Here is a 27930-nt window from a genome sequence, read left to right as displayed (position 1 = left end):
CAAGAATACTGGAGTGTGTAGCCATTCCCTTCTCCAGGGGATCTTCTTGACCCAGGGATTGAACCCAGTTCTCCTGCATTGCAGGCAGATGCTTTACCATCTGAACTACCAGGGAAGCCTCAAAGAAAATCCTCAAAATATCTAACACAAGTTCATCATATATATATATACATAATTCACTGAGATTCTTTAATTACAGGCCTACCTATCTACCTAACTTCATGCCCCCTGCCCCCAAAATAAGTTACCAGTATAAATTAAAGGAAAACCTTAATCCCTTACTCATTTAATCTTCAATCAAAAGGAAAAGGAATTTAAAATGTGTAGAATTTATAATGCTTAAATTTATTCTTTTATTCATCATTTGACAAGAACAAAAAGCAGTAGTATATGTGGTTCTTAAACATATTTTAAGAGTCACAGATTTCTTTTGATATTCTGATGAAAACTATGGACTCTTGCAGTAGAAAAAATGCATATACACATACATATAGAAAAATACTACATGTAATTTCAGCCTCATACAGTCTCTGAAGCCCATGTTAAGAACCTTAAGAATAACTGAAAAGTTTCTTACATAGTTTGGTAATCCTAGATTGTGATGTTAAACCAGTTGTAAATGATATATAATCAGTGTATAAATCTATTAATGATATGATGTTTTCATTATCTTTTGTAAAGAAATTGGCACATAGGACTTTCTAACTTGGCTGCCCTCATTCTTGACAAGTTTCACAAGTTTATCTCCCATAAGTATGTAAATAAGTTATCACCTGTAAATAGTAACTTATTCAAGTAAAACAAAATCATTCTACTTATCTATTAACTATATATTACAATCATAAGATCTTAGATTTGATTGAAGCCATTTCCTCATTAGTATTTTGTTCTATGTTCTATTTGAAATTAGACTTCAGGGTGTATAATGAACTACTTTAAATTTTGTGAAACACAGTAGAAATTAGATGGGTCATGTATTTATTCCAACCATAACCTATAGAACACATTTTATGGGGAAAGAAATAATCAAAGCTTCTGGATTCCATATTCTAGATTTATCACTTACTGGCCATAGTTTTCTGTCTTATTTCACTATTTGTAAATAAAGAATATAACTACTAAGTTCACCTTTAAAAAGTGAACTATGAAGGCATGAAGTTTTTAGACATGAATCAAAGATATTAAGCAATAGTCTTCATATACATAGTTCATTTTTTCCTTATATACATACATGTATGGCATTCCTAATTTTCAATTTTACCACTTTCTTTTAAATATATTTATTTTCCCCAGATTTATGGGAAAGAAACATTGTATGCTAAGAAATATAAGCAAATAGTATTTAAAAACTTTTATAATAGAAAATATAACTATTTTCTAAATAATCAGCTCAAAATAAAGCCTTCAGTATATTAGAAAAATATTGTAGTGCTACAAAATTTTTATTGTGAAATAGAGGCAGCTATGTATGTATGAACAGATAGATAAATCACATTGCTAAACATTAGTACTTTCACATTTTTGTATTACATTCCTGTTGAAATTATAAAGCTCATAGATCTCATTCTGGTTTTCTGCTGTCACTAATATTAGATATTTCATGGTTAGTCTCTTTTTTAGAATCTGACATGTTTTCATATCTTTCCCCACGATGTTTTTCCAAGTATGGCCCCCAGTTAGCAGCTGGTCTGCAGCAGGTTGCAATGCGCTGAGAAGCAAAAAAAAAAAAAAAATTCATTATAGAGTGTTATGTCTTCTTGCTAACCAAAATGAAATAAGAACATAGAAAAGTAAAAACGTGATCATCTAAATTCTTAATTGTCTACAGAAAAAAATGATACTCAAATTTAACCGATTGTTAATAGAACTGTGTTAACTACAAAGCCAAAATAACTGAGTATGTAAATGAGCTAAAATGGAAGTGTGTGAACCCATTCAGGCAACAGTATCACTTCACATACTTTCATTGAATTTCTATCCTGGCTTTAGAGTAAGGGTTAAGTTAGGATCTAAACCAGTGTATGACTGGAAAGTTTCAAGAATCAAAGGGAAAAGCCATTCATCTAGATCCACTAAACACTGACCTAAATCTTGAATCCAGTCTGACTTCTGAGCCTACCTAGACATTGTCCTACTGAGATATAATCAACTCCATTCCCTTAGGCCTCCATGAAAGAGGGATAACTCAGGGTCTAGATTTGGTTCAAGGTAATATACCAGACTTACTCCAGTTTTAACATGCTATTATAGTATGTATTATAACCAGATGAAGTTTTAAAAGTGAAAATTATAAAGGAAAAAGGTCAGTTGCTTTGTGTCATCTCAGTTCAATTCAGTCTCTCAATCATGTCCAACTCTTTTGCAACCCTGTGTACTGTAACCTGCCAGGCTCTTCTATCCATAGGATTCTCCAGGCAAGAATACTGGAGTGGGTTGCCACTTCCTTCTCCAGGGGATCTTCCCGACCCAGGGATAAAACCCGCATTTCATGTCTCCTGCGTTGGCAGGTGGGTTCTTTACCCCTAGCATCAAGATACCATAACTTTTATGTGCTAAGCATTTTAATAGGGCCTGAGGATATGACAGCAATCAAGACAAGACCCCTTCTTAAAGAAGCTTATAGTCTAGTACATGGAGACACAAAAATATACATCTAGTATAATACAATGTTATACGCATAGTAACAGATAAATTGTATCAGGTGTAAAAGTTACCTGAGGGGAAGAGTGATTAATTTGATCTCATGTTCAAATTCTCATATTAACCTTCATTTTGATAATACTTTATATTATAAAGTATAAATAATATTAACATGCTTACTTGAAAGATGTTTCCTTTAGCTTGAATTATGTTTATGATAGCCATGACTGGAATCCAGATAATGCAGAAAGTAATCATACACCAGCCTAGAGCAACTCCCCAGTTAGGGTATGGAATTTGACCATACTTAGGTCTACGAAACTGTATCACTGACCAGATCAAGATTGACTGTGAAAGTAAAATATGAAAAGAAAATGGTAAAAATTAGACTTTATTGCATTAATGGTTTTAGTTGTACAAATTATTAGCAGTTGTATTCCATTCCTTAGAAATAACTTATCAAAAACAATTAAGATGAAAATACATTCAAGGTGACTAAGATAATCAGGTAACTAGCCAGAAAATCAAATTCTAAATGAACAATCTAAATAACTTGTATTTGTCTTACAAAAATTAGCATTGATACAGATACTTGTACAACACGTATTTCAGTAAAATACTTTACCATAAAGTATATCTGTTGAAAGTAAAATAGTATCTGAAATTTATATTATTGAACTTTCGCTTATAATAGCACGATTTTATTCTGTGCTGTCTGGAGGAGGAAATATGGCAACCCACTCCAGTGTTCTTGTTTGGACAATTCCATGGACAGAGGAGCCTGGTGGCCTATAGTCCATGGGGTCGCAAAGAGTCGGACATGACTGAAGTGACTTAGCATGCATGCATTCTGTCCTGTAAGCTAGCCAGCATATCAGTTAGTTCAATGAGAATGTAAGATACATTTTAGTGAACATGTCTTGTGCCTTGCTTAGCAGTAGTTTCTATTTATTTCCCACTACACAGAGTACCCCTTACTCCACACCCAAAACATACAGGCAATTCACACATGGGTACATAGTTACCAAAGCACTTTCTTATTGGAAAAAAAAAAAAAAGATGTTTGGGTAACACAGTGAACCTTAAAGATTAAAACATTTTAAGGCCAAGTTTTTTAAAAAGTGTTTAAAAAAAACCCCTACTAGACTGTTGCAGCATTAAAACTAATTATATAGAAATCTGTAAAGCAAACAAAATGAAAAAAAATTCCTTTAATTTCATTATACTAAGTTTATTTCACAATTACCATAATTTCATGTAATTATAAGAGTGGATGAGGGATAGGAGTCTAATATGTATGACTTTATACAAAATAGATGATAATGTATATCATTTAATATATAATACCTTTGCATTTTAAAGTAAATCCAGTTGTCAAACCTAGAAATCAATGAAATTAGCTGGCTAAAATGTCTAGTTAGATTTTCTAAGTTGAGAAAGGGCTTATTTTATTATAGAAACTTGTCAAATGAGGAAAACAATATTTAGTAGCACTGTCAAAGCCAAATATTAAAAACACCCTCTAAAATAAAGTGTAGATCAAATTAACATAATACCCTTTTCTAGGGAAATCATTGAAGCATGGAGGCAATGAGAACCAAAACTCATCCTCAATAAAGTTTCCCCCTGCCCCACCCCCACCATTATCTCTAGCCCATAGTAATTTTCTGTCCCATGAAGTGTTTACTTGGCATTCAGCCTTTTACTGTCCTGAACTGTTATTTAAATTTATTTTTTGCGTTCCTTCAGCTCCTGCTGCTGCTGCTGCTGCTAAGTCGCTTCAGTTGTTTCCGACTCTGAGAGACCCCATAGAGGGCAGCCCACCAGGCTTCTCTGTCCCTGGGATTCTCCAGGCAAGAATACTGGAGTGGGTTGCCATTTCCTTCTCCAATGCATGCATGCGTGCTAAGTTGCTTCCGTCATGTCTGACTCTGTGCGACCCCATGGACAGCAGCCCTCCAGGCTCCTCTGTCCCCGGGATTCTCTAGGCAAGAATCCTGGAGTGGGTTGCCATGTCCTTCTCCCTTCAGCTCCTAAATCACACTAATTTTTAACATAAACTATTGCCTCTATTGACGCACGTGAGTTTTTGTAATTTCAGATACTACTTCCCATAAAAATATGCATTAATAACTGAGTGTTGTTCCTTAGCAGTTAGTATATTTAGATTGAATTCCTTGAAGGCAGAGACTGGGTCTTAAACAGAGAGATTAAGAACATTGTAGGTGGCTCAGCATATTTTTTACGGAATGAGCAAATGACTGGTTTTTAAAAATTTATTGTATTGATAATTTTTAAGTATCTTGTCCTAGGTACTTTTTAGGATACCTTTAAGTCTCAAATAGTAAATGTTTAAGCCTATGGCCTCATAAATAATGCAACAAAGAAGGGTACTGTAATTTTAGCAACTTGTAGGCACCAGTCATGAAAAGTTGAAAATCATTGATTTTAAAATGATATTAATTTTCTTTATTGTATTTAATGTAAATAATTCAAGTTTACCTTACAAGTGTTTAAATATATATATTATTGATACCAGATTCATGGCATGTTAATACTTACCATTAAAAGGATAGGCGTAATAACAAACCAGCAAGTTCTCCACCATAGCCAGAATATCCACCTTTTTGCTCCAATCATCATTTCTATATCGTCAATAAACCTGTTCCCTCCTAAAAACAGCAATAAAGAGTGCATTCAGCCCTTACTCATACTTTCATTCGTTAATCATTCTGGCTCTAAGTTGTCTTTCTATGTCTAAACCTTTTCCTATACTATAGCAATGAAGCATATAATACCTTTAACTACATTTTATTCATAATAATTTTTTGCCCAGTATATTATACTTAATTATTATAGTAAACATAATGAAAAGGAATAAAACTAAGTCATTTTAATCAAATGTGTAGATCATTCTGTAGTCACTATTTACCATAAATCCAGACGACTCCTATTATTTCCAGTATAGCTGCAATCAGAATGCCCCATCCAGCACAGAAGTGGTCAATCAGATTAACCCAGTATATTCCAGCCTACCAAAAAAACACGTCAGTTACTTTTAAATATAGTTTTAATTACTTTTATGATTGATGAGGTACTCAGATTGAATCTACTAATTTGATTTTAACATATGCTCCTTGGTTTCACCTCTGCCAAAATGTAAAAGGGAATGTTTCAAATGTAAACACAAATGGGCCTTTACATATCTCAAACAGGCTGTACCTTTTATTCTATTATGAGTCCCTATTAAAAAAAATAAGCATTTAGAATAGTTGATTATAAAAATGAAAGGTAGTGTGCTCTTTTGTAGTTGCCAAGAAATATAGACTATATTACAGCCTACAAAGAAGTTAGAGCCTACAAAGTCTGTAACTTTATTGTACTTGGGGAAATTGTCCACTATTGGGCTCCCCCCACCAAATTATACATGCTATTGAAATTGTGTTATGATGGGGAAAGAATCTGGGTTAAAACTCAGAAAATCTTGAAGTCTGTACTAAACATGCTCTTAAACCATGGCTTCCTCATTTAGATTATAAAGTACGTTGCAACTAATATTTTGTCTATGGAAAAATACTGTAGTATACCTGAGTCACACAGATGAGGCCAAGGAAAAACAAAACCAAGCAGCAACCCAAAGTTATGGGAGCCCTCATTTTCTTCATCACTTTGGGAAATAAATCTTGAATTGTCGTGGTAATCGTTTCTTCAGAAGGAAAAAAAATTACATGTCAACTCATTTGCCAATAATTTTAATCATAGAAATCAACTTCTATTAATCAAATTTACAAATATATGTTGAGAATATACTCTGGGCCCAACTTCTTGCTTTTAAAAATCCATAGGGTCCTTTCTCTTGGCAGTCACCACTCATCAGTTGTGATTAAAAAAAATCAAATACAGCTCTATTTGTTGTTTTTAGTCTGTTTTATAAGGTTTTTCATTGGTAGCAATTATAAGGTAATAGTTTCCCAAGGGCTGAAGAAGTTTGAAAGAGGGTTATAGGGAAGGAAGAATTTTAGTAGAACTTTTAAATAAGGTGAATTCACACGGCTACAGAAAGGCCTTCTAGGTTTAAGAAGTAAATATGTTCATGAAACAGGGTACTGGCTAAAAGTAGAAGGATATATGAGTAAAGGATTAAGAAACATGTTTGAAATTTTTGGAGGGCTTTGAAAGTCAACTGGAGGAGGCTGGGCTTTATCCTATAAATTATTAAAATGTTTTATGTAACAGTGTGATATGACAAAAACGGTTTCAGAATTTTTAGTTGTGTACCCTAGGGCAGGAGGAGAAGAGGACGACAGAAGGTGAGATGGTTGGATGGCATCACTGACTCAATGGACATGGACTCTGGGAGTTGGTGATGGAAAGGGAGGCCTGGCGTGCTGCGGTTCATGGGGTCTCAAAGAGTCAGATAGGACTGAGCGACTGAATTGAACTGAACCCTAGGGAAAATTCCTGTGTGTAAAGAGAACCATATATAAGAATAATTACTGCAGCAGTGCGTGTAACCACTACAATATTGTAATTAGCCTCCAATTAAATTAATTTAAAAAAATGGAAATAATCCAAATGCCCATAATTATGGTAGCAGATTGTGAATGAACTTGGTGACTCAGATGGTAAAGAATCTTCCTGCAATGCAGGAGATTCGGGTTCAATCCCTGGGTCGGGAAGAGCCCCTGGAGAAGTGAATGGCTACCCACTCCAGTATTCTTGCCTGGAGAATTCTATGGACAGAGGAGCCTGGCACGCTAAGTCCATGCACAGAGAGTAGCAAAGAGTTGGACATGATTGAGCAACTAACATATGTCTGTGTATCAACATGGATTCATAATACATATAGAAAGCAACTGTCAGAATGGTATGTATGCTATGAAACTTCACATTTATTTGAAAATTTAAAAATTTTATCTTATTTATGGATATATATATATATACAATGTACACAAATAACATATATAATCCATGGTGACAGTTGCTTTCTAGGAAGGAAGAAATGTGAATTGTATTAGGCAAAGAAACATAAAGGACTTCAAATTTATCTGTAACAGTTTATTTTTATAAAAAAATGTCTGAAGCAAACATAAAATATTAATGTCTGTTCCTTTCAAGTATCTGATACATGAGTACATTGTATTTTTCCATATTTAAAATTTAAGTTAAAAAGAATTTTCAGAAAGATCATTCTTAGAGTAAAAGCTAGACAGGGGCAACAAGGGTAAGAAAATGATGTTTTGAAATAGAGTAAAATATGAGAGGGATATGTTAACATTGGGAGTATTACTTACCAATGGAAGCGAACTGAGAGTCAAGACCCAAAGTCAAAAGCATGAAAAAAAATAATACGGACCAAAATGGCCCACCTGGGAGTTGAGCTAAAGCTTCTGGGTAGGCAATGAACGCCAAATCAAAACCTAGGAAAAATTAATGGAATTTTAATTTAAATTAAGTTAAAGAAAATTAAAGAAATTCACATATTTGAACATTTTTCAAAGTAAGATACTAGAAAAATCTCAATTGGCAATCCAATGGATAATAATGGCGGATTCATTTTGATATTTGGCAAAACTAATACAATTATGTAAAGTTTAAAAATAAAATTAAATTAAAAAAAATAAATAAATAAATTACTAGAAAACACACACACACCAAAAAAATAAATAAATAAAAATAAAATAAAATTTAAAAAAATAAAATAAAATAAATTTTTTTAATAAAAAAAGAAAAAAATATATACATTCTTTAGCAACTGTTTCACTATCACTTTTTAAAAGTGTTTATGTAGGTTGTTCTATAATATGATAATGTAAACGTGTTGTAAATTAAGCTAGTGAGATAAATTTTGTAAATGGTACATTTCTCACATAAGAAATCTTAACTACATCACTGATATTGGGCTGATTTTATTTTTTTTTAGTTAATGAAGAACAACTGTCTTAAACTCCAGTCAACTCTCTTTCCAATGTTTACCCAATATCACAATATGTAGTGTCATTTATTTTTTTCACTGTACATTTCACAGCTGTGTGGTGCCAACTTATTTTTTATTGAAGTATAATTGATTTACAACAATATTCTGTTAGTTTTGGCATACAACATAGTGATTCTGTATTTTTGCACATTATACTGCATTATAGGTTATTACAAGACAACAGGTATAATTTTAGTGCTATTTAAATTATTATATGGACACCTGCAAGATTGTATGTAATAAAACTATAAATTGAATCTTATTTTCTATTTGATGTATGTTGCCTTTCGAGACACTTGTTAACATTTTTTAAATCATATTATATGATACTTAGTTTAAGTATTTTAAGTGTCTCCAACCTCTCAGGGCACCGACCTAGGCGTCAGGAGAATTCGCTTCTAGCCTACGCTCTATCACTTCCTAATTTTTGATCTTCTGCAAGACATAACATTTCTATGCTCAGTCCCGTCCTCTGTAAATGAGGAGCTGAACACTACATGATCTCCAAAGTCCTTTCTAGTCCCAACATTCTATTCTCATTCATCAGTCTCTCCACCAAATGATACCAACAATAGGTAGAAATTTAGTAAGAAAAACTGACTTAAAAGAACCCTAGACTTCTGTTCCTAAGAGTCTTCAAAAGTGAAAGTGTTAGTTGCTCAGTTGTGTCTTTGCGACCCCATGGACTGTAGCCTGCCAGGCTCCTCTATCCACGGAATTCTCTGGACAAGAATACTGGAGTGGGTAGCCAGTCCCTTCTCGAGAGCATCTTCCCCACCCAGGGATCGAACCTAGCTCTCTTGCATTGCAGGCGGATTCTTTACCGTCTGAGCCACCAAGCCGGATAATTAAGCATCTCTAGTTAATGTCTTTAAAGTTAAGACGTTCATTAATCAGATTCCTTTAAAGCTGGACACAGCTGTATACACAAAGTCAGTTGGGTTTCAATCTATATGACATTTGTGCATTTAAAAAATTCAGATATAATAGTGTAATTGTACATGGATTCATTTTCATATATAGTTTCTCTCACATATTCATATATATATTAATGCACACATGTATGTATATCTGTATGTATATTTATATACATACACGCAGATGAAGATAATGTCAAGTGCATAGCGTGATGCCTAATACTTGCAATTGTGCTGTAAGTAGTTCATATTAACAGTAGTTCATATTAAGCACTAAACAAAATTTGGAAAAAACTTTAAACAATTGTTCTGTAATATAGTCTTGTTTCTCAGATCATCTAAGAATTATTATATGATTAAAACAACCAAGTTATTTAAGATGAAATGAGAAAGAAAAAATACCCTAAATCTTGAGTGCTTTAATTGCTATAAAGTATATCAGTGTTTCTTAAATGAGCTATATACAAGCTATATATAGCATTACATACCTGATTTTACAACTTGTGTGACTTCCTTTCCAGATATATGAGCCATGTGTCCCAATATAGAAAAAATAGCAAATCCAGCGAACACACTAGTAAGGCAATTTGTCACACAAACTACAATGGCATCTGAGTAGCAGTTGTTATTGAACTTATTGTAAGATGATAAGGCAACCAGACCACCCCAGGCAACTGACAGAGAATAAAATATCTGTGTGGCAGCATCTTTCCAAACCTATAAAAGAAAATAATATTTTAAAACACTTAATTTTTCATTTGTATAAAATATTTCATATATACAAGTGAATAACTTATAAAAACAAAACAAACACCTAAATACCCACTACTGAGCTTAAGAAATAAAATGTTGCTAGGCTATTAAATCCTACCTGTGCTCCTTCCTGATTATATCACACTTCCAACTTCAGTGGTAACTGCTATCCTGACTACTGTGTTTATCATTTCTCGGGTTTTCTTCACATTTTTACTATCCTAAACAATATGGCATTTAGCCTTGCATGTTTTTAAGTTTATATAAAAGTTATCTTAATGCATGTTAACTAATACAACCTGCATTTTCCATTCAGTAGTATATGAGATTTATCCATTATCAATTTGAACCATATGAAATTTCAATTCAACTAAATATTGCCAAATTATTCTCTGAAGTGGTTGTATCAGTTTGCACTCCCACCAGATGGTATGAGAGTTCTCACTCCCCCACATCCTTGCTAACATCAGTCAGAATTTTGAATGCTGTCCAAACTAATGGCTGTGAAATGAGTGTTGATAACCTTAAATAATTTATAAGGCTTAGCATGTTTTTATTTGTTTATATTCTATAGTTTGTTTTTTTTTTCCTGTGAAATACCTGTTCACATATTTTGCCAGTGTTTTAGTTGGGTTATTTGCCTTATTTGACCTCTAGGAATTCTTTATGTAGTCAGATTCTAATCCTTTATCTGTTATATGTCTTAATTTTTTCTCCCAATTTGTGGCTTTTTCCCCCCTCTTAACATTGTGTCCTTTGATGAACCAAAGATTTTGTTTTAATGTAGCTGAAGGTATCTATCTTTGCTTTTATGTATTGTCCTTGATTTCTCTGACTGAAAGAAAGAATCCTTAGCCCAAGGTCATAAAGCTACTATCCTATATTTTCTTCTAAAAGACTTAGTTTTGCTCATATCCTTAAGTTCAATTCACCTGAAATTGAATTTAACGCATATTAATATAGAAATCCAAATACATTGTTTTCTAAATGAAATATCAATTGAAGATAATTGATATTATCCATTATATTATTTGGATATCAATTGTATCAATTGGATAGTCCATCCCTTTCCCATTGATCTGTATCCCCACCTCTGCCACATATGGGGTTCAATCCCTGGGTTGGGAAGATCCCCTGGAGAAGGAAATGGCAACCCACTCCAGTATTCTTGCCTGGAGAATCCCATGGATGGAGGAGCTTGGTGGGCTACAGTCCACGGGGTCACAAAGAGTCAGACAGGACTGAGCGACTTCACTTTGACTTTCAATCATCCAGTTCCCTCGTTCCATGTTTTGATTAGAGCCCCATGCAGCTGGCCTTATCTCTTTAAGCAGTGCTCACACCCTTCATCTAATTCAACCCCTTTATCTTTCCCCCTTTCACAATTTACCCCTCCTATGTCTTTGCTAAAGGGCAATAATTAGTCTTAGAAACTAACCTAGGTAAATCCATCTTAATAGTGAAATTCTATAGATATGAGTACTCTGAAGAAAAATCTAATTATGGAGACTTCAAATAATAGGGTTGGCATATAAGTAGGCAAAAGTGTATTTTTAGTCTATCTGGAAATATGATTGGTTAATGGAAGGCAGGCCATGTTAACATGGTGGCTTAACAGTTCTAGCTCTGGAATCAAACAGAATGAAGTCTAAATCCAATACCTCTCACTTTCATTGAATTTGATTTATTTTAACATTTTCAAGCCTGTTTCATCTGTAAAATGGAGATGATGATGATAATAATAGTAGTAATAACTATGTGTCCTAAGAATGATGTGAGAATTAAATGAGATAACATATGCAAAGCAATTAATGGGATATTCAATGATAGCTATTATGTTTTTATGGAAAAGAAATATAAACTGATACTCAGTTTCATTTGTGGAAGTTAAAAACAATAATTTTCTCCTTGAAAGGTATGTAATCTATTTCCAATTTTAATAGAAATAAAGTTGTTAGGAGTAAATAAATATTTACTATGTCTTCAGAATATAGCTTGATATTAAGTGATTATTAGGAGAAGGCAATGGCAACCCACTCCAGTACTCTTGCCTGGGAAATCCCATGGACAGAGGAGCCTGTAGGCTACAGTCCATGGGGTCGTGAAGAGTCGGACTTGACTGAGCGACTTCACTTTCACGCACTGCAGAAGAAAATGGCAACCCACTCCAGTATTATTGCCTGGAGAATCCCAGGGACGGGAGCCTAGTGGGCTGTCGTCTATGGGGTCGCACAGAGTTGGACACGACTGATGTGACTTAGCAGTAGCAGCAGCAGATGATTATTATACTAAATTGCTTTTATAATGGCAGGAAGCCAGTAGAAAGTAAAATGGATGGATAAATAGATGGGTAGATAGATGCATAGATAGACAGCTAGATCATGGTTATTTCACTTATACATTTAACAATTGGTTATATTTAAGTGGTGACTCAGCAGTAAAGAATCTGCCTGCCAGTGCAGGATATGCAAGAGACTCGGGTTCCATCCCTGGGTTGGGAAGATCCCCTGGAGAAGGAAATGGCAACCCACTCCAGTATTCTTGCCTGGGAAATCCCATGGACAGAAGAGCCTGGAGGACTACAGTCTATGGGGTCACACAGAGTCAGACATGACTTAGTGACTAAACAACAAGATAAGAAAATCATGTGAGGAATAAGATGCACTCATTTCTTAGGGAGTTTTACATATCAGGTTGGCTAACACAAATGAACTTTTTGGCCAACCCATATTAAGAGATGAACAACATGCTTATGTTAGTCTCTCAGCTGCTTTGACTTGATACATTATGCATGCATATGTGAATGGGGTGAAGGGGTCTGGAGGTGGTGTGGCAGGTCTCAGTTGTGTAAGAATGCTGTGCATACCATGAATGATATAACTAGGCTGCCTAGTTCCAAACATACTTATCATCTCTATACCTACCCATCTCACAGCTATATAAAAGACTATTAGTTTAGGGATTGCTGCTGCTGCTGCTGCTAAGTCGCTTCAGTCATGTCTGACTCTGTGCGACCCCATAGATGGCAGCCCACCAGGCTTCTCTGTCCCTGGGATTCTCCAGGCAAGAATACTGGAGTGGGTTGCCATTTCCTTCTCCAAGTTTAGGGATTAGGAAATCTTAATTCAAGATGCACAAACAGGCGATATAAATTTAACTAAATGTGAATCTTCCTGGGTCTCAACTTTTATCACTCTAAAATGAAGGAGTTAGTAAAACAATCACTGGAGACCCCTCTAGCTATCAATTTGTGTGGTTCTCTACTCCCCTAGAGATATCAATAAAGAAAAGGAAAAATACATACTTGTGATTGCATGCTTAGAATATAAATTGGAGAGGAATAAAAAACATCTAAGAAAAATTTTTCATTGCCAGCACTCCCAAAGAAGGGGTGAGGGCAGTGTTTGTGTTGGGATGGGGAGGTAGGAGAATTAAACTGTATGTTTCATACAGAACTTTAGGCTTAGCTCTGATGTTTTAAAGATAATAGAGACACCAAAACACAGACTAGTATAAAATAGTCACATAAAAATTTCAGGATAGTCTCATGGAGCTATAAAGCCTAGGTTTCTGAGGCTTTAAAAGCCACTTAGAGGAATATCAAAGGAGCTTTTCCACTGTGCTCAAAGATATGAGGTTTAAAGAAAATGGAGGGTCCATTTCTTAGGAAAAATGCTGCATTCTACAATTATTTAGTATTATCTAACAGAAATAATTAAAATACTTGTGTGCTCATTTATATAACAGTTTACCACTTCAAAGTATATTAACATATTTTATCTTGTTTAATAACCTAACAGAGAGAAGATGATGAATCCCAACTTCCATTTTATTTGTTTCTTATCCATCGTCAAAAATGGTCATCTAGTTGGGAAGAGATTAACAAACAAGGTTAAAAAATGTGAGGCCTGAGAAAAATGAAGAAATAAACAGTGGCCTTTGGATACATCAAAGTACGTTGATCTCCAACACATAAACAATAAAAGTTCATAGTTCTAAAATGATCTGGAGTCATCAATTTAGATCAATGATTTATTTTATTTTATTTTTTAACTGTACAATATTGTATCAGTTTTTGCATATATCAACATGAATCTGCCACCTAGATCAATGATTTAGAGTGATTTTTTGTGATTACTACTGAGTGAAAATGATTTGGACACACAGAAGGTAACCAAAGGCCAGAGACTGACCTCTCAATTTTCAAAAAGGTAAAGGATGGATTTCCATGACTAAAAATGGATAAATTTGACTTGGTTATCAGAAACATTCTACAAAAAATAATTAAATATCAATATTGTGAGTATTTAGAACATAGCAACTGCTGAAAGCATGAGTTCCACAAAGAATGCCATAGCAAGCTAAAAACTAATATCCATTTTGGCTGATACTACTAATATGATATTATAGTGTTTCTTGATTTTAATATAATATTGTGGGATTTTGCCTGACCAGAAGCTTAATGTATTCTAAGAATGTGACATGACTACTAAAAAAGTGAAAGTGTTATTAGCCTGTATCAATAGAAGGAAAGTCGATGGAGTGTACTTACTGGCAATGCCCTGTGCAGTTAAAATTGTAAAAGATTTTATGTACATATGATACACATAGCCATTATCTGAAGACAGACTAATATTAAAAGGGGTTACCAATTCATATTCACGGCACATATTTATGTGTCTTGTATACAAATAACAGTTTTGTTTATGGAATTTTTCATTTCAAATTTATGTTTTAACTTCAGAATATTAACTTTTGAAGACAAAGTTTATATTAGACGATTAAGCCATCAACTGTAATCTTTAAATCTACTACACATTTATCTGATAAGTCACATGCATGCTAAATCACTTCAGTCGTGTCTCACTCTTTGCAACCTCATGAACTGTAGCCCACCAGGCTCCTCTGTCCATGGGATTCTTCAGGCAAGAATACTGGAGTGGGTTGCCCCTTCTCCAGGGGATCTTCCCAACCCAGGGACTGAACTCATGTCTCTTATGTCTCCTGTATTGGCGGGCAGGTTCATTACCACTAGTGCCACCTGGGAAGCCCTGGTCATCAATTTGTGGGTATTCATGCATGAAATATGCTTTTTCAGATTAAGAAGCCCCAAATCCTTTTGGTCAAATAGGATCAGTTTCGAAAAAATGACTTTGAAAATCCTGTTGCTAAAAATGACAGTCTCACTTCCAATAAGACACTATTAGTGTCATGTTAAACACTTAAAATCAGGCATCCTAGTGGACAGAAACATTAATAAATTTAACTCCATATTCTTTTACAAGCTATTACATTACAAGACTCTAGGTAATCAAAGATTTTCAGTATTGACTTTTTCTAAGGTTTACCTCCTTAGATAATGTGAAATCCAAATTGTCTTACCTCAGCATCCTTAAGTTTTGCAAAATTTGACTGTGCTCCAATATAGTATGAAATGCCTTTTGCTGCACCTTCCAGAGTTGCCCCTCGAATCACCAGGATGAGTAGGACAACGTAGGGGAAAAGAGCTGTAAAATACACCACCTACCAAGAACAACCAAAAGTTCTTATTTTTAAAACTCATGGTATATAATTATATACAAAGTTACTAGCCAGTTGAAATGTTTAGCCTATTAATGGCTGATAATACTAATACCAAAGTTGGCGTAATTTCCTCTTTCTCTGTTTACCACTCTTTGAATGATCCACTTTCAAAACACTCTGATGTATGTGGCAATGTTTCCCAGGTTTATGTTGTAAATAAAGACTATTTCAGCAATGGTTATTTGAAATCCAGATGAAGTGCTTTCCTAAATGTATCCTAATAAATGTTGGTAATTTCATCTCTGGTTCCTCTGCCTTTTCCAAATTCAGCTTGTAAATCTAGAAGTTCAAACTACCGAACAGTTGCGTTCATTTCACATACTAGCAAGGTAATATTAAAAATCCGTCAAGCTATCCTTCAACAGTACATGAACCAAGAACTTCCAGATGTACAAGGTGGATTTAGAAAAGGCAGAGGAACCAGAAAAAAATTGCCAACATCTATTGCATAATAGTAAAAGCAAGGGAATGCAAGAAAAATTATCTGCTTCCCTGACTACACTAAAGCCTTTGACTGTGTGGATCACATAAAATTGTGGAAAACTCTTAAAGAGATGAAATACTAGGCCACATTACCTGCCTCCTGATAAACCTGTATGCAGGTCAAGAAACAACAGCACCAGACATGGAACAACGGACTGGTTCAAAATTGGGAAAGGAGTACATCAAGGCTGTATATTGTCACTCTGCTTATATAACTTCTATGCAGGGTACATCATGCAAAATGCCAGGCTGGATGAAGTACAAGCTGGAATCAAGATTGACTGAAGAAATATCAACAACCTCAGATATGCAGATGATACCACTCTAATGGCAGAAAAGTGAAGAGGAACTGAACAGCCTCTTGAGGAAAGTGAAAGAGAAGTGTGAAAAAGCTGGCTTAAAACTCAATGTTCAAAAAGTGAAGATCATGGCATCCAGTCCCATCACTTCATGGCAAATAGATGGGATAAAGTGGAAACAGTGTCAGATTTTATCATCTTGGGCTCCAAAATCACTGTGGATGGTGCCTGCAGCCATGAAATTAAAAGATGTTTGCTCTTTGGAAGAAAAGCTATGACAAACGTAGACAGCGAATTCAAAAGCAGAGACGTCACTTTGCTGACAAAGGTCTGTATAGTCAAAGCTATGGTTTTTCCAGTAGTCATGTATGGATGTGAGAGTTGAACCATAAAGAAAGCTGAACATGAAGAACTGATGATTTTGAATCGTGGACTTTTAAGAGTCCCTTGGACAGCAAGGAGATCAAACCAGTCAATCATAAAGGAAATCAACCCTGAATATTCATTGGAAGAACTGATACTGAAGCTGAAGCTCCAATATTTTGGTCACCTGATGCAAAAAGCCAACTCATTGGAAAAGACCCTGATGCTGGGAAAGATTGAGGGGAGGAGGTGAAGCGGGCAACAAAGGATAAAATGGTGGATGGCATCACTGACTCAATGGACATGAATTTGAGCAAATTCCAGGAGATAGTGAAGAACAGGGAAACCTGGTGTGCTGAAGTCAATGGGGTCACAAAAAGTCAGATACAACTTGGTGACTAAACAACAAATGTCTGATAGTGAAAATCACCTCTTGGTAAATTAGTGCATTAAGGTGGGAAGGAAAATGATTTTAAAGTAGTTTAAAAAGTAAACTTTGAACTGCAGTAGTTAGTCTATGCTCAATCCCAGAGAAGAAAGAAAATCTCCTAGTAGTTGTTCAAATCCTGTGAAAGTTTTTAAAGTGAGTACTGGACACTTGATATTATTATCCTTAAAGCTACCATTAAAAGTGTTTGAGAGCACACATATATACATGTGAACTGCTTGTATCCTAGATAACACATGGTTCCAGATGAACAGACTGCCTTTGAGGCTAGCTTTTCATTAATGTGGATAATTTCTTTGCTCCATAGATTTCCTATGTTTGGTAATATACCCAAGGAGATGATTTAAACAAACCATCCCAAGACCAGTAAAAATTAATTGCCTGGGTAAATGGAATTTCATGGATTTTTCAATATTAACATCAAAAATCAACCAAGGGTTTAAAAAATGTACAATCGCAACACTGTTTTGGAAAATTTCCACTGAATTTGTGATGTTCCTGGTATTTTTGTGATCTAACAGTATGTCCATTACAATGTAACAGTAACTGTGCTAGATATTGTACCAGGAACACAAAGACAGTATCCACAGTTATTCTTGTTCTCTGTCCTTATGAAAATTTCAGTCTGGTAGTTACAAACACACACATGTTTATTTTTCTGGGTATTGTACAGCTGCTCACAGAGAAAATTTCATGTTCTCTGATATTGCCACAGTGCTCTCTGAAAGTTTAAAAATAAAACAATGACATAGGAAATGTTTTTCGGAAGAGGACTTTCTGCTGAGAGAGGGTTCTGAGTCAATTTTGGCAAGCTTTAAGAGAACACTTGTATAGCTTTATTTTTTTCTTTCTCTCTCCAACAATGGAATAATGGGAATGCTGACACTATTACCCTATATAACATATATAACAGGGATCTAGACTTTCCAAACCAAAAATTGTAACATATAATTCCACTCAAGATGCTTCTTTATTATAATAGGATGGAAATTTTAAAAATATACTCCCAGAATGCTGTATCAGCTAGAAGGGTCCAAGTTTAGAGAAATCACACACATCTAGTACTAATTTTTGCTAGTTTTATTTTTAACAATAGCAGTGTTCTTATGTATTTTCTTAGAGTGAGGCTGCCTACTTAGAAAGCTCTTCACACATTCGAAGGATCTCATGATAGAAAAGAACATGCATTTGATACTACTTGGCATTGAACTACAATGAAATTGGAAAACAGCAACATCACTGTCTAAGGTGTTTTCTAAATTACCTTTCCAGAAGACTTTATTCCTTTAAATAATGCTGCTCCGACTATGAGCCAAGCCAGAAGAAGACAAAGTGCTAAATACCAAACAATGACTCCAGTCTCATCCAGTCCACTTGACCGTTGGAGTGCCACTTTACTGAAAACACAGATGTCCTTTGATTAACACACAATCATTCATCTTAATACATTGAATTTTGTAATATCTTTCATACAGGGGAAGCTTCATGAGTATTTTACTAATACTCATACTAATTCGTATTTATTCATATTAATACTAATATTAATTAGTATTTATTAATGTTAATATGACATCAATGTCATATGAGCCTTTTACTGATACAGTTGTATGGAGGGGCAAAAATAATTCAGTGATAAGTCAGGCTCAAAACTTTCTGGTTAACTGCAGCCAATTCAAAATTTCAAATCATAGAATAAAAGATCCACTCATTCCTTTAGCTCCGATTTTCCCCTAAAATTTCAAAGCTCCTCTATGGAAAAAAATTAACATCAGATTATTTTACTCATTATGGTATTTTTTTCTCAAGTTAAAATGACAGAGAAGACATTTTAAATTGTATTAAATATTTTTGTATTCATCATAGTGTTAGTCACTCAGTCGTGTCTGACTCTTTGAAACCCCATGGACTGTAGCCCATCAGTTTCCTCTGTTCATGCGATTTTCCAGGCAAGAATACTGGAGTGGGTTGCCATTCCTTTCTCCAGCGGATCTTCCCGACCCAGGGATTGAATGTAGACCCAGGGATCAAACCCAAGTCTCCAGCATTGCAGGCAGATTCTTTACCACCTGACCCAGGGAAGCTCTAATTCATCATACTTGTTGTTATTATCAAAGCTAAATGGTCCCATTATTTATACCTTTTTCAAAGGCTTTCTGGAAAATTCCATGATTTCCACTAGGGACATATATAGATATAGGATTTTACTTCTTAGCTTGATGTTTAGAACATTTCAGGGGCCAAATTTTAAAAGGGTCACACAGAGCAGTAACATGGAGATGAGGAAGATTTCATTACAGCAGTAGTCAAAGAAGTTATATAAGGGTAAAGGGCAGGTATACAGTAAGGAGATTAGAGATCATTTAAAATTAATAAAAGCAAATATAACCCCAAACATCTATTTTGTCATATAACGACAACTATAAACAAAATGAATAATGAAGAATTTCAGCCTTAAATAGCAATTCTGCCCCTAGTATTATTCATCACCCAACTGTTTATCATTAGAACTTGCTCATTATAGTCTAAAATTTGCATATTTTTCTTCAAAGCAATGCCCTAACTTATAGATAATAAGCACTATATAAATCATCACTGACGACCTTGTGCCCATTTAATAACTAACTTATGAATGACAATCTATTAGCTATGGGCTAATTTTGCAGGCTACTACTATTCACACAGGATAAACATTTGAGTCAAATGAAGTATAATTTGCTCTTATACGAGTTAAGAAAGGAGCTGATCAATATTTTATTTTATTTATAAAAAACTTTACTAACATCTGCTTAGGATGTAGATAATGTACTGTACTCACTTCCAATACTGTTCACTGGGAAGCTGTCCTGTCTGATAAACTTCACTTCCATTGATGCAGGTAAGATTGTTGGCGTCTACCCAGCTTTTATTCGCTTGAAAGATTTCATTTATGCTTATACTCACATTACAATGTGTCACTAAAATTAGAAAACAAGAATACACACAGACATGTACTTAGTTTTAGACGAGTGCTTTCCTGGAAATAAATTTTAAATGGTGAAATACTTAAGGTACTGTCTAAATTCTTATTTAGTGAATGTGGAGTAGAAATTTCACAAATGGAATAAGCCATGCACACTCAGCAACTTAAATTTTCTCTACTACTAAGCTGAGGGTGAGTATGAAAATATCTGCCCTTTTAAACTATGTATTTTTATATTTACAGTTTATTTACAGTAACAACAGCTATAGAGTAATAGTCATTTCAATTGGGATTCAGTACTCTAGGGAAATTTTCATATGTGGACTTATTTAACCTATATAAATAAATGACACCTTTAAATTCCTAAGAAGTGTTAAATCTGTATCAATTTCTTCTCCAATATACACAGCCAATCCCAGTGGTAATAGTCTACAATATTGATGCTACATTATTCCAAAGACTAGCAATACTCACCATCTCCTGAACACTACTATGTATCATAAACAGTGATTTTCTCTCTTACCACTTTCCCATTTTCTTCCTTGTCTACCACTGACAACCTAGGTCTGCAAGAAGTACTCCAAGTAGTGGTTTAGCTTTACTGGCTGCCCTCAGAAATTAACATATTGCATTCATCAACTTTCACATTATACATGACTTATTCTGATTTCATCAGTAACCTGTGGCTCACTTAAAGTTGAACCTAAATTTGTTAGGAAATGATTTAGGCCTTTAATCTTGTTAGAAAATATAAAAGAATGAATGATTCAGAGTTAACAATAAATAAATGAATTTTACCGAAAGGTGATCTGCTACAGTTTCCATCAGCCCAACTGATGGAACATTTTGACCATGGTAGTTCACGTTGAAAAGAAGCAAACAGGTAGTAAAGACTATAGGCAATTATGACATTATAATAGATTGTCACAAAAAGGGATATCAGGACCATTGTAATCCCCACACCTGGAAAAGAGAACAATTAAAAACATAAGTGCTGTGGTGGATTCATTTTGATATTTGGCAAAACTAATACAATTACGTAAAGTTTAAAAATAAAATAAAATGTAAAAAAATAAGTGAAATTTCTTTTGCTAATTCATACAGCTGCATTCTCAATTTCCACAAAATCTATTTTAAACTGAGAAAACTGTTTCAATGTTTTCTCTTTATTGGAGGCGTGGGAGACAGTACTGTTGTCTGAATAGCTTCTCAAAATTATTTTGATGATTGATTTTTTAGACAGATTTTGAGTTGATCAGGAAAAGGTGCTAAGATTAAAGATGTATATTAAGCCACTGAATTCACATAAAGAAAAGCCATGTTCTTTACTCATTCTTATTAAGTCTGTAAATTCTTGTCAGAGTGGGTACTATTAAAAAAAAAAAAAAACTATTCAAAGCTCATATCCTATCGATTCAGTGACCAATACTCCCATCTTCATCTATACACCAGCATTTTGACAAGTAGAAGATAAAGCCTCTGAAAGAATGTCCTAAGGGGAAATGTACAGCATTTCTACAAGGTGTGCAAAGAAAATTCAGTAAATTGTAATTATCTGAATTTAAACTTCTGAAATTTCTTTAACTCTCTAGTTTGAAAATGCAGCTTAGCACACTGAATATCACTTCTATGCTAAGACTAACTTTTGAGGTAGCTTCCTTAATATTCCAGCATAATAGTCTCTTCACCTCACTATAAGTGTATTTTTGATGTTACATTGAAACTTTTACAGGTAGCTTTCAGCAGCTAGCACGTACCAAAAATGATATATAATCTTCAAACAGAAAGGCTGTTTAATGTTTAATAACAATCAAAGCATTAAAAAAAAATGTTCCCAGTGTCCTATTCCATTAGGATCATCCAAGAAAAAAATAGTGACCTGCCCTTCAACTTGCCTGAATGAGGCATTGTAAAAGATAGGCAAAAGCAACATGACAGAGACCGCGTACGGAGTAGAAGAAAAGGCAGAGCCATAAAGTTAACACACAAGACTGTTTGCCAAGAGAATTCAAAGGTGAAAATAAAACAACTTCCTCATATCCTTCTTAACCCCAACAATATCTGCAGCCCAAGATAAAGAGAAATACATATTAACATTTGATTTCTAAATTTGATGGTGGCAAATAAAAAAACAATGTATGTCTCTGACTTTGAAAGTTAGTTGCTCAGTTGTGTCCAATTCTTTGCTGCCTCATGGACTGTATAGACCACCAGGCTCCTCTGTCCATGGATTTCCCAGGCAAGAATACTGGAGTGGGTGCCATTTCCTCCTCCAGGGGATTTTCCTGACCCAGGGATCAAACCTGTTTCCTGCATTGCAGGCAGTTTCTTTACTACCTGGGCCATCGTGTCCAAATGTTACATGCTTTCATCCACGCAGTGAGGACAGCTATATGCAGAAACAAACCAATAAGCATAAGGAAAACATTTTAATACCAACCTTGAAACAATGGAAGAATCCTCCAAACTGAAACTGGACCTAAGCTAGAAAATTGTCCCATGGAGCACTCTAAGAAGAACAAAGGTAAACCAGCCAGGGCTAGCATAATCACATATGGTATTAAGAAGGCACCTAGAAAAGGCAAAAAAAAGAACCAAAGTACTATTATATGCCCAAATCTTGATGGCACTTTGACAACCAACACAACATTTTGAAAGCAGTTTGATATAGTGGAGTCAGAGAGAACTGAATCTGGGCTTCAAATCTGTAAGAAAGTTGTTGATTTTCTAAACCTTGGATTCCTCATCCATGAAATGGGGATGCTGGTATTACCTAATGAGGTTGTTGTGATTATTAAAAACAATAACCCATAAAAAGCAATTCAAAGAAGTTGAATGATCATAGGCTTTGGAGACAGATAGACCTAGGTTTATATCCTGGCTTCATCATGTACTAGTTATGTGACCTGGGGCAGTTTATCTAACCTCTCAATCTTGGGTTCCTCATAAATGGGAAGAGCAATGCCAAGTCATCAGTTTGTGGTAAGGATTTAATCACAGAGCCTATGTGAAAACACTTCACAAAATAGGCAGGCGTATAGTGTATGTTCAAAGCTAGTTTCCCTCCTCTCTCCTTAAAAACTAACAAAAACAATCTGCTTTTAAGGCTTAGGGTTTAAATGTTAAATGTGGTTCAAAGTAGAAGCTATTGCAGTTAAGTTCATTATTCTCCAAATAGTCATGTGTCTTCACTCAATGTTAAAGAAACATTATTTTTGGTATAAGAATCTTGAACCCTTGAGATGTACGCAGAATTAACATTCAATTTCATAAGGACTAATATTCCTACATTTAGATTATTCAGTCCCATTTTTGTTTGTTTTTTGTTGTTGTTGTTGTTAAACCTTTTATTATTTTACGTTTATCCTGTCTACTTTTAGGGAATACAATTCATTAAAACTTTGACCAGAATTTTGGTAGAAACGGGGACAGAATATTAAATTTGTTGTTTAAGTATTCTAGAAGTCTTAAATTAACAATGTTTAATAAGAAAATGTGGAATAAGTGAGTAAAATAGACTTTGGGTTGGATTATGTACATTTTTTTCTTCATATACTTTTCCCATTATGATACTATAACACCATACCTGGGCATTACATTTTTTTCTAACCCTAAAAATATATTTTACTAAAAATAAGAAGACAATAAAGTACTTGTTACATGCAAGTCACTAGTCACCAGAGCATAAGGACAAATATGTTTTTACAGATGTTGCAATGTACATACCATCATTACTATGACTAATAGAAGTTTAATTCCCACCAATGGTAAATATGAAGAAAAAGTAATACAAAATATCTGTTTGAAAAACAATATGCAATATTTTGCCAGCCCAGTGTAAACAGGTTTGTAGACACACACAAAAATCAATTTTCCTCAGTGTTATCAATGGCTTTTCACCCATTATATTATTTCATTATTAATAACAACCATAACTGGTAGATTAGCAATACAAAGTTAACACTACTGACCTATACCCTAAGGTAGTCTGATACTTCTCTTTCTTATAGTGTTAAAAAGCATCTAAAGATAAAAATGATTCCAGATTTTAGCAACAGTCTTTTAAGTCTGACCATAAGTTTAAATCTAATCTATTAACTTTTGACAAATTTGAATTTCGTGTTCCTGTTCTACCCTTGGGCAAAAAAGAGAAGCAACTGAGAGAGAATAGATCATCCACTACTCAAATGATGTGATCTTTTAAAAATGAGAGCCAATATGATAAGCTAATTTTTAGAGGAAACAGTGAGAGAGGTAATAGCATACAATAAAATAATGCCATTTTGTTTCAGCTAAGTTTAAAAATTCTATATTAAACCTAGTTTGATATAGTTCCTAGAAATCTATAGTAAGTACTGGCCCTTTATGACATCAACTCCCAGGGTATTTCTTAATTTAAACCTGAACATAAGGGGCTGAAAAGGAACCTGAATGCTTTTCTCAACTACACTGACCTTAGGACATATGATTCCTGACTCATCTTCCAGCTCAAATGTATACTAAACTCTTGATTAAACAATGTTGGCTCTAGTTGGTAATTTATGTTGGTAATTTATGGACCAACACTTAAAGTGTTTGATAAACAGAGCTCCTTTCTTAAATCTTTGAAGGGCAATATGAATGTTTTAATATAACCAATTAATAAGGAATGTAAGATTGAAATATCGCCACACAAAATCCTATTGTACCAAGAAAAATAATTACAGTGGCATAGTTTCACTGGTATCCAATTTTGAAATATAAGGGAATGTCACCTCTACACTTCTAATAGGACTTGTAATTACAAGTAAATAAATATGGTGTAAGTGAAAAGTTGTTTCAACATTACTAGAGGATTGTGCAATTCATTCTGTTTCCTTTTGGGTGTCACTTCAGAGTTATTTTTTTCTCCTTGTTCTAATTGAGTCTTCTTTAGTGATCTATGAGGTATAAACCATATTGTTTTACAGAAATTAAACACCTAGCCTTGAATTAAATTCTATTGCATTTTAGAAGGATCTTCAACCTGGTCAATCCAATTTGGAATATATGTAACTGATATTGCAGCTTAACGTACAAAACCTTTAATTACCTTTTAATCAACTCTTTCCAAACTTAAGTTTCCAAAATGTAATGCCTTATTTTATTTAAGCAAATGATTTATTTGAATTTCCTATTAGAATAAGAATTCCCTGCCTTTTACTTAGATTCAGCAATAAATTAGGCAGAACACAACTTGAGTCTGAATACATTATTATAGGAACATGTATAAATTAAGAAGAGTAAGTCATATGAAGATTGCTTGGGATTTCAAATGAGAAATCAGAAGTGCTAAATACGCAACTTTTATCAAGTTTATATCTGAAGATCTTATGAAACCAGCTTTCCAACTTGAGCTAGAAAACCATGGTCTAATAATAAAATGAAGTATGCTCATTTCCCATCCTCCCACTAACCCATATTATATATACCTTTCCTTAGGTCTTAAATATCATCAGAGGCCATAGAGCACCTCCCTTAAAACTGAAGGGGAAATAAATTGGGGCAGCGGGTAGTACCTCCGCCATTGTTGTAGGTCAAATAGGGGAACCGCCACACGTTCCCCAGTCCCACTGCATATCCAACCATAGATAAAAGGTAATCTGATTTTTTGGACCAGTTACCACGCTCCTGATTCTCATCATTTTCATTAACATGAAGATTCTCGGGTGCAACCTCAGCATTCTAGAAAAAGAAAAATATCATCAGCTTATTTTTCTATTAAAAATTACACAGAAGCATAATTTCAAAAATTCATAGAGTGACAGTGAGAGAGAGAAAGACATACAGAGACAGGCAGACAGAGACAGAGAGAAACAAACCCTGAAAAACATAGCCAAAGAGAACGTTTTCCAAAGCTAGTGACACCTCTGTGCATGACTGCTTTTAAAATGAAAAAACCTCTGTAGGTGGATATTTTTACTAGTTCTTTGGGTTATGTCATCCAAATTTTAGTGAAAAGGTTACATGTGGCACCCAGTATAAAAGGCAAATGAAGATGGCCAAATAAAATTTCAAGTACAAATGTCTTAAAGATGAATTAGGTGAAATCAATACTCTTGAAATTGGAGGAGCTCTTTGAAAAACAGGTTCAAAGATAGTTTCTGCTTTTAAAAAAAATCATAGACTCTTTTTCATACTGGCTAGTTTTGGTGTTTGGAGCTGTCAGGGAAGTTTGAGTTCCTTTCCAGAGTAAAACCAGTGCTTTTCTGAAAGCCACAAAATAATATTCAGACAAATTCTCATGTCCCATCAGGTGGAACAGCACTCTCTCCACTTCAGAGAAGAGGGAAGGGTTCCCTCAGGTCAGGTTATTTTCTTATTTCCCTCTAACCTATGGACACAGTTCAGAGAGGGACAGAACACAGAAAGTGGTGGGCATACCCAAGGCAGAAGATGAGGCGACCATAAGTCTTCTCGCTACCAGAGTAAGAGCTGTCCTGTTTCCTCTCCTCTATGGGGACATCTCAGTCACACTTGAAGGCAGTTGAACAGAAATGTGGTAAACGGAATAGCCAAAGAGAGCAAAAGCTGAGATTTGCCTCTCCTTAAGTTTTCCCTTCCCAAGCCCTCCACAGGTCCGCAGCTCACAGACTCCTACCTCCTTCCTTCTGCACTTGAAGAAGCTCAGACACTTCAACTTGTCCATGGTTCACTGGCTCCCTGGGCTGCTCTGCCTGTCTCTCAGTCTGGCCGAGCTTGACTGGTGACGGATACACACTCCCCAGTCACTAGCTGCCAGAGTGAGCCACCTTGCCCAGGGGTGGGACCATTTATGGAGGGAAGCTCCCTCCTCCCCCGCCTGGTTGCCCTGTCATGTCAATTACCGGAAGGGACTAAAGTGAGGCTCCGGTTTTTCCCCAGGTAAGCTGGCATGTAGCAATCCCCTGCCCCGGCCCCGGGAAAGGGCTGGGCTGTGAGAGAGTGGAGCAGTCGGAGCAGAGATGACTGATAGCCTTTGACTCAGAGCCTGGCAGCTGCCTTTGCAGTCTCTCCTCCTTTCCTGGGTTCCCTGCTTCCTTGTAACCTCTCAGTCTGGTCTCTGTCCTGGGGCCAAGTGCTGATCTCTACTAGTGCTTGAGGCAGAGAAGGACATGGTCTGTGGGGTTCATTCCATTCCCCAAGATTCTCCTTAACAGACTGTACTGTCCTGGGCTCTGGGATTTCCCCAAGTTTTGCCCTTCACTAGAAAGCACTTGATCCCCTGGGGCAAACACTGCTCCCAGAGAGGAAAGCTCGTGAATTGGGCACCTTGAAAAGCAGCCAGTTGAGATAAGATTACTCAGCTGGCTCTGCCTGAAAAGAGTAACTTTGAGCCTGTGTCTGAAGTGCCTTTCTCAGCCTTCAGGACAGTGTTGCCCTTTACAGGGAATGCTTTGTGTAAATTTCAAAGAGGCCAAACAAAAACAAATTATTGAGCAGGTTTATGGGAAATTCTAACCCTAACAAAGGACTCCACTCTGCAAGAAAGGCGAGGCCTGGAAAGTAAA

General features: G+C 35.1%; 1 protein-coding gene across 2 annotated transcripts; it reads right to left on the bottom strand.

Annotated features, from left to right (window-relative positions):
- Positions 1-324: 324 nt before the first annotated feature.
- On the bottom strand, positions 325-27264 carry SLC6A14 (solute carrier family 6 member 14). 2 transcript variants are annotated; one of them, XM_061409131.1, is made up of 15 exons: positions 27042-27258; positions 26825-26916; positions 25960-26125; positions 22863-22994; positions 21221-21385; positions 20279-20417; positions 18728-18860; positions 15670-15810; positions 10023-10251; positions 7935-8060; positions 6228-6346; positions 5573-5672; positions 5203-5312; positions 2821-2988; positions 325-1708 (listed from the first exon to the last, which is right to left on the bottom strand). In XM_061409131.1, exons 3-15 carry the CDS (start codon positions 26027-26029, stop codon positions 1562-1564), a joined length of 1779 nt encoding a protein of 592 aa, XP_061265115.1. In that variant the 5' UTR covers positions 26030-26125; positions 26825-26916; positions 27042-27258; the 3' UTR covers positions 325-1561. The 2 variants fall into 2 exon arrangements, with proteins under 2 accessions (XP_061265115.1, XP_061265114.1); XM_061409130.1 differs by lacking the exon at positions 26825-26916 and having other exon boundaries at positions 27042-27264.
- Positions 27265-27930: the final 666 nt, after the last annotated feature.

Source organism: Bos javanicus, chromosome X (assembly GCF_032452875.1).
Source record: "Bos javanicus breed banteng chromosome X, ARS-OSU_banteng_1.0, whole genome shotgun sequence".
In the NCBI taxonomy this organism is placed as follows: Eukaryota; Metazoa; Chordata; class Mammalia; order Artiodactyla; family Bovidae; genus Bos; species Bos javanicus.
Note: the sequence above shows the minus strand (reverse complement) of the source record. Positions and strands in the feature narration are given on the sequence as shown.

Bases quoted from the DNA above. Each gene is read 5' to 3' on its own strand.
- SLC6A14 (XM_061409130.1), bottom strand. From the start codon at position 27,089: ATGGACAAGTTGAAGTGTCTGAGCTTCTTCAAGTGCAGAAGGAAGGAG. The intron at 10,252-15,669 runs GTAAGACAATTT...TTTCTTTTATAG, and splicing joins CAAAACTTAAGGATGCTGAG to GTTTGGAAAGATGCTGCCAC. The intron at 1,709-2,820 runs GTAAGCATGTTA...TTTGCTTCTCAG, and splicing joins CTAAAGGAAACATCTTTCAA to CGCATTGCAACCTGCTGCAG.